General features: G+C 37.3%; 1 protein-coding gene across 4 annotated transcripts in view; it reads left to right on the top strand.

Moving 5' to 3' along the window:
- Window positions 1–5,355, top strand: part of LOC107101650 (interleukin-20 receptor subunit beta-like) — a 34,881-nt gene extending 29,526 nt beyond the window's left edge. The window contains exons 5-9 of one of the 4 annotated variants that reach the window (XR_001482089.1): window positions 715–862; window positions 1,092–1,246; window positions 1,436–1,505; window positions 1,615–1,794; window positions 3,876–5,355. Coding sequence is in view for 3 of the 4 variants with exons in the window: in XM_015400640.1 (XP_015256126.1) it covers window positions 715–862; window positions 1,092–1,246; window positions 3,873–3,977 (408 nt within the window). In the remaining variant the exon portion in view is untranslated. Of the gene's footprint in view, window positions 1–714; window positions 863–1,091; window positions 1,247–1,435; window positions 1,506–1,614; window positions 1,795–3,872 lie in introns of all 4 variants that reach the window. The other 3 variants (XM_015400643.1, XM_015400641.1, XM_015400640.1) reach the window with 3 other exon arrangements.
- Window positions 5,356–8,054: the final 2,699 nt, after the last annotated feature.

Genomic DNA, 8,054 nt, shown 5'->3' with positions numbered 1-8,054 from the left:
CTCTTCTTATCAGGGAGGGCGGGGCCCCAGCGCCCCCTATGGGCTGGCCACCACTGGAAGAGATGTCAAGTTACAAAGTACAAATACTTTGTTACCATACTTAAAAAGTTCACTGGAGTAAAAATTTTCTATACAACATTTTACTTCTACTCCTTACATTTTTTTTCCCAATTATCTCTTCTTTCTTCTCCTTACATTTTAAAAATAGACTTACTAGTTTTGCTTCATTTTACCTCCTTTTCATAATGGCCTGTTTGTAATAAAAAAAGAAAAAACATGAATATCATTTGTTTTATCCAAACAATTTCTTTCTGGTTGGAGTCGGTGCTGCACCGACTTGTTGTTCGCTACATACCAAAATGGATAGTCTTTTAAGATTGGGCAAGGTTAAATTTGACACTGTTGCCATTAGTTATAAAACTACGAAACTTAAGTATAAAGAAGTTATCATCAAGAATTATAGAAACATGTTCCTTTAATAGAGTAGTGCAGTAACCATTGTTTTTCTTTTACATTTTGTCCTGCATTACTTTTACTTTTATTCTTTAAGTACATTTAAAAATACTACTTTTAAACTTTTACTTGAGTAAAAAGTCTAAGTTAGTACTCTAATTTCTACAAAATAGTTTTTTAAACAGTAGGATTTATATTTCTAATTAAGTAATAAAAATGAATACTTTTGACACCTCTGCACCTGTGTTGCTGTTTCTTCAGGCTTCTGTCAGTTTGATGGCAGCAGACCAGGAGGTGTTGCATTTCGCCGCCCTGCAGGAGGGAGCAGTGTACTGTGTCAAGGCTCAGGTTTTCCTCAAGTCAGACATGCACAGTGGATACACGGACAGCTACTGTGTGTCCATCACAGGTACACACAGAAAGACGGCACTTATTTATTGATGAAATATCTTCCTTTTGACCTGAAAAATAAAAGAGAATCACATTAATCTGTTGTTCCTAGGAAAATATGAGTACGAAAATAAGTGTTAATGTTACAATTTTAAAAGTGAAAAATGCATCATTTCAATTTTTTTAATATTTATACATAATCATTTTATAAAAGGTCTTAAACAAATCTAAACCCAATGCACCTGCAGCTCCTGGTGCTCCTGCATGGAAGGAGCCCACCGCAGTGACTGTGACAGTGGTCATCATGTTGGGTCTTCTGATTGGTTTCTTCTGGTCCATCGTCCACTGTTATCCAGACTCCTGTCAAAAATATTTCCAGAAAGCAACGTTGCCACATTTTCTGGTGAGTATTTAATGGGTTTTAAAACAGATCACTCTGTTCTTTATAAAGCAGACTGATGGAGCATATTACTAGGTACTGTATTTCTAGGTGTTACATGCAGGGTCAGCCCAAGGCCTAAGCAAACTAAGCAAATGCTTCTCAAAGTTGGGTTGGCCTTTACTAATGATGACTTTCTCCTTGATACTGTAGCAGGTTTGCATGCAGGTAACTAACTAATGCTGAAACCAAGGTCCAATCGTTTGATGGAGTATCAGGCGAGGTTTGAGATTTTTTTTAAACTTTTTTATTTCGAGAATAAAGTTGTAATATTGCGAGAACAAAGTTGCAATATTACGAGAATAAAGTCATCATACCACAACCCGTTTCAGAAAGAAAGCTTCGAGCTCCGACCAGCAGATGATGGTCGACCAGCATCACCAAACAGCAACCAGCAACAGAGTCCTCTTCGACAAACTGCCTGATTTAATGTTGGTCCTAAAAGATTTCCTTATTTGTCACACCAAAGCCAAAGTATAACTTCATATGATGCTCAAATTTGCTCATTTTAGGTAAGAAAGTGCTTCTTATAAGAATTGTAATAAAATACAACTTTATTCTCATAATATTAGGACTTTATTGTCATAATATTAAGATTTTACTCTCATAATTTAACACTTTACTCTCATAATTTTACGACATTATTCTCCTAATTTTATGACTTAATTCTAATAGTGTTACGACTTCATTCTCTTCAACAAATCTCTTGCCTGGCCCTGATACCCCTATCGTAAAGCTCTTTCCGCAATACAAAAAAATAATGAAACGCTTATACCGTTATATGCTCCTGGTTAAACATTCTTCTGATGGTGATAATGAAGAGATTAGCACTTATAAACTGCAACAACATAATGTTGATGCTTTGCCCATCTTGACCAGAAGCCATTGCAGCTAATCCAGCCTCACAGGACATTACAATGTCTGTTTGATTGACTGGTGGAAAAAGGAGAAATAGAGCTTGGACTGACTGACACAAAGCTACTGGCTGTAAATAGTTTATCATGACCAGTTATGTAGGCCTACAATTCAGAATTCATGTTTATCTAGATAAACACACAAATACATCTTATTGAATATTATTTATTTTCATCACCAGTTATTATAGTATAAAAGCTTCCAGCAGTTTGTGATGCATTTTGGAAATAGGTGATGAGCCCCTGGTCTAACGCACTACCTGGCTAAAGAAATCTGTTCAAAGACTTACTTTTACTTAATATTTTGGTAGCACAGGCATATCCTTATCTTATTTTATTTTCACCCTTATCTTTTTTATTATTATATCTTATTTGTACATACAATCTTATTTTTCTCTGTTCTGTAAAAGTTTGCACTGCAAGAAAAAGAATTCCCGTAAGTGATTAATAAAAGTAGTTCTTATTCTGATTCATGAAGTCATCTAGATCAATTCCAAGATTACCGTGAGATTAATGTAGATTAAAAAAAGTAAATCCGAAAAAAAAAAAAAAAAAATTCAATTAAATTTAATAGACTTAGAAGTTTCATCATCCAGCAGATGCTGTTGTAACCCGCTCCTAAAATCACACTTAAGCTGTGTCCGAACACCCTCCCTAACCCCTATATAGTGCTCTGTATAGGGGTTGGGGTCATTATTATAATTTTATATGGGTGTCTGGATGAAAAAGTAGTGGACTCAAAAGTTCCCATCATGCACCATGAAAAGTAGTGTACATCAGTGTTCACTAAATGAGCAGATATATCGCGGAATGCTTTGCAAGAGCTCTCCTTGTCAAAAATTATGGGACTGGTTTTGGGGCGAAAAAAGAACAAAGATGTTGCAGGCACCATGTGGGGAGCCACAGGTGATCAACATAGAGTGAAAAGTAGTGATCATCTGTCCCAGTGTTTCGTTTACTGAGTTCACTATGAAGTCCTCTATATAGTCCCTGCTCCAGATGGGTATTGAAGGGTTAGGGGTTAGGGTAGACAATTTGACACAGCCAAAAATGTGAGCAAGTTTCTTGATAAATAATTTCTTATCATTTTTTTGTTCATGAGATCACTTTTAAGATCGATCTTAATAATAACGCTAAGATGCTTGATAAAAATGACCCCTGATTATTTAAATAAACAAGGTGTGTTTGGACTATAAAACAGAGACACCCAAAATAATCTATGTTTTGCTTAATGAGCTTTAGACTAGAGGCTGACTAAAATATTGTTACATTTATGTAAACTGAGCAATGTTTTGAATACTTTACATTTAAACAATGCTAAAATTTCCACTATAAAAGATAATTCCCAACACTTATTCCTCTGCTCTGACACAGTTAATATAAACCTTTTCTTTGTCTCCCTCTGCTGTTGATGTGAAGAGAGAAAAATTATGGTTTGTAAAAATATCTATTTGCTTCCATTAGCTAAACTTAATGAGAAAATAACTCCTGATTTTATTTGGTGCAACCTATTTAGTAAAACCAGAACAATGATTAAGCAGTGGGCAATGCACTGCAGTTTCTGTAAATGGAGTAGAAAGCTCTTCTTTACCAGACTATTAGGATTTCCAGCTGTATGTTAATAAGGACTAATGTTCAAGTTTTGAACCAGTTTTTTTTCCTGATCTGTGTCCAAGCAGAGAGAAAACTTTGACTTCCAGACCACAATGATCCCAGATCCTCAGGAGCCCTGCGAGGAGACCCCCCACCTACTGAAGGCTTTCACAGTGGAGGAAACGTGACCAAAAGTTAAGGCTGCTATCACTGCATGTTTAAGGAAGAAGGCTCCAAGCTGTTAGAGCTGCATTTAGATCGCCATGGAAATGACTTTCCCACGAGACAGGGAAGACTTAATGGAAGGACTTTCCATGTCCCCATACATCTCACAGGAGGAGGTGCATCAAGTCCTATCATCCTCTATTTGAATGAGAAAAGGGTTTACAGAAGAGACTGCAGGTGGATGCAGATGAGAATAGTTTCTGGCAGGAATGAAGGATTTTTTTTGTGCACAGGTGTTGTACATGGTGTCATGATGAAAGGCCATAAAATGTTTATTTATACCTACTCTTTTTACAGGCAGTAAAGGAATTAAACTGTTATTCGCTATCCCAGATGGAATGACAGATTTATAAATAATCAAAAAGGCTGTAAAAATAACTAAGGAACAGCACGCTAGTTTTGAAGTTTTTAATTTTTTAATGTATAAATGTTTCTATGGTTTACCTACACCAGCTTCTGTTGATTAAATGGATACAGATGTTTATTTCTGTATTTTACATATTTAAATCAAGACGTCACATTTAAGGTGGCTTGATGTTGTCTGTCAGAGTTTCATGTTCTAACAGATAAAACCTTTTCCAGGCTTGAGTCCGGTTCAATGATCTCCTGGAATATCCTGGGGGGAAAACAACGGCCATGTTTACGTTATTAGACCTGTGGTCCAGAGCAAATTAAGCAGTTTTTCAGCTATTTTATTTTTGAACTGTTAGTTGTTTGTATCAATCAAAGGAAAGCATTATCGTTTTGATTTATTTTAAAGATTACTTTTTTATATCCTCTTAATCATTAAGAGATTAGATCAGGTAAACAAATTGGTGTGTTTTTATCAGGGGTTTCACCCAGTCAGCCAATCACCATGGAGACACTTTCCTCCACACAAGATGTTATCTAAAGTATTATCTTTATGACATCACTCTGTAGACTAAACCTCAACATTGGACATGCACAGGTGCTTGTATTTTATTGTGCTTTTATATGTTTGACCCTTGTTTTGCCTGGAAAAACCTTGAAAAAAGTAATTCTTCATCCCACATTTCCTGTACATAATTTACCCTGAAGGAAGATGTTTATATGCCTTAGAACCTTTTTGGGTCATTAGAACTGTAGCCGTCTTTAAGTATGATCCTTTTCACCTTCTACATTCAGTCAACAGGAAGTCAACATAGAAGATAAATCTGTCTTTCCTGCATCATTTAACTTTAGGATTTAAAAGGTTTTCCATCTACAGTCTTTTCAATCACAGATTTATGTTTCATCCTCCTTTTAAAATGAAACTTTCTTCTCATATAAAAATCCTTGAGTATATGTTAAAAGTTTTGGTTTACAAAGATCGAAGTAAATTGTTAGAAAAAAACAATTGTTGTTTTTTAAGATGTATTGTTTTAAATAAACAAATTTGTTCTTGCCTGGCAAAAAAAACATATTGTTATTTTTTTGCCCTGAAGAAGGAAAAAAATGTTTTACTTTTCCTGAGTTGGATTATCTTTAAGGTAATATCAATGCTTAATTTTGTTTATTTGTATAGCACAAAATCACAACAATCTCAACACATCTCAAGACACTGTGTTCAAGGGTTCAAGCAGACCCTTGAGGAGACAGGAGCAGACATACAGAAAGAACTGAAGAGATACCCAATTAGCTCTACAGGTGACCCCATCCAGGAAACACAGGCAGATGAGCACCGAACCAGCTCCCATGTCAGAGGATGAAAGAGAGCACATCTAGTAGGTCACAGTCAGAGAAACAGCACTACACTGAAAAACAGGCCAAGCTGGAACATCTATAAACAAAGGTCTTGATGGCAGCAGAACAGCTGTTATTTCTCTCCAGTATGGTGTCACAGCCAAACAGGAACATATCAGATATCATAATGGGTTTCTGGATGCTAGCCCATATGCAGAACACAACCAGGAGGCAGGGAAAAAGTTCAAAGGTTTTAATAAAGAGTGCATACAAAAACAGGTCAGATGGGTAATCAGGTCCAGGGGCTGGTCACGACTGGATTCACTGTTCAGAGGTTTGTGCTGAGCGGCAGAAAGGGGAACCAGGGGCGTCCAGAGGCAGACGGCAGGGTGAGGGCTGAGGTTTGAGCTGAGCAGGCAGAAGAAGGGAGCAAGGAGGGTTCAGAGGCTGACGGCAGGCAGAGGGCTGAGGTTGGAGCTGAGTTTGGTAGAGCTGGTAGATCACCTGGTTTCAGTTTCAGTTTCCCTTCCAGGTCCTTCTGGGGGCTGGCTGACAGATCCTTGACAGGTTTGGTTCTCCAGGGTTCTAATGAGATCAGGCAGACCGATTTCTAACAGAGAAAACTCTTTAGGGGGTTTCTGGTTGCAGGCAGGTTCAACCTGGGAAGCAGAGAAGACAAAAATGGATCAGGTTCAGGTTCTGGTTTTAGTAGTCAGGAGACTAGACAGGCAGGTTGGCTCAGGGTTTGCTGTACCGTGACTGACTAACACTCTGGCACTGGAGTGTGGTCCTCAGCCCACTAAAATGCTGGTCTCCTGATGAGCAGATGAAGAACAGCTGGTGAAGTCAGCTCCAGCCTCAGGAGATCCAGTACGCCCTCTGGTGGAGAAAAGGTAGACAGAACCCCAGATCCCAACAATAACACAAAAATCCCCAGGAAGGGATCCTCGGCGCCCTTAGGTGGGCAAGCCTCAGGATCCCAACATCAGATGAAGCTACTATGAGAAAAAGCTAAGAAAACATAATGTAAGAGACTGGAGAAACAAATTCATAAGAATGTGAGAGAAGAGATAGAATGAAGCAGAATGATGGAAAAGGGGTCCCTTTGTCAACCAGTCTAAGCCTATAGCAGCATAACTATAGAGATAGCTCAGGATAACCTGAGCCACTCCTACAAGCTTGGATATAAACTGCTTGGAATAAAGCTGTCTTTGATTTATGGGTTTTTGCTGTTGAAAATATGATGTAAATGTGATTAGTGATGCTGAGAGACCAACTGACTAGATCCATATTTTCCAGTTTTTGGAGGATATGGAAATTAAGAGAGGCTCCACAAAGCATCAACGCAAGACAGATAAGGAAAGCTAATTAAGGTAAGGACTGGATGAGTTTCTCCACAAATATTACAGTACAGATATTACTCTCAGTCAGAAAAAAACTTGTTTTAGAGTTAAAAGATAACCTTAAACCTAAGTTCATCATAGATTAGGATAGACTGTTGGTGCATTATTTAGTGGTTCTCTAAAATAAGAGGAGGTTGATGTATCGATTGGGCGACACTGCCCTCTGGTGAATAGTAAGGATTGTGTTATTAAATAAAAATATAATTCATGTCATAAATAGGGATTGAAAATCTTAAAATTAAAAACATTAAAAATGTATGATTTAAAAATTATAACAACAAAATTTGAAAGATCAGAAAGTGTTTGTTGCATCTCATCATCATCATCATGGCAGCTGTCTGAAAGTCTGTACATCTTTGTTCACTGGTGTTTGGTTTAAGAAAGACTTATTTTCTCTGCTCTGTTGATAACTGATGAATAGAGGAGCCCTTTGGAACTTAAATGATATGAAAGAAAGTAATAAAAGTGACTTTTTTGCATTTGATTTTTGAATCTATAAAGACATTTTAGAAGTGATTATTAAGAAAATATCAATTTGTTAGAAAGATATTAATCTTATACAGGTAAAAGCCAGAAATTAGAATATTACTTAAGGCTAATACAAAAAAGGGATTTTTAGAAATGTTGGCCAACTGAAAAGTATGAAAATAAAAATATGAGCATGTACAATACTCAATACTTGGTTGGAGCTCCTTTTGCCTCAATTACTGCATAAATGCAGCGTGGCATGGAATCGATGAGTTTCTGGCACTGCTCAGGTGTTATGAGAGCCCAGGTTGCTCTGATAGTGGCCTTCAACTCTTCTGCGTTTTTGGGTCTGGCATTCTGCATCTTCCTTTTTACAATACCCCACAGATTTTCTGTGGGGCTAAGGTCAGTGGGGTGGCTGGCCAATTTAGAACAGAAATACCATGGTCCGTAAACCATGGCACGGGTAGATTTAGAGCTGTGTGC

The sequence above is a fragment of the Cyprinodon variegatus genome, unplaced genomic scaffold (genome assembly GCF_000732505.1).
Source record: "Cyprinodon variegatus isolate N-32 unplaced genomic scaffold, C_variegatus-1.0 Scaffold1127, whole genome shotgun sequence".
In the NCBI taxonomy this organism is placed as follows: Eukaryota; Metazoa; Chordata; class Actinopteri; order Cyprinodontiformes; family Cyprinodontidae; genus Cyprinodon; species Cyprinodon variegatus.
Note: the sequence above shows the minus strand (reverse complement) of the source record. Positions and strands in the feature narration are given on the sequence as shown.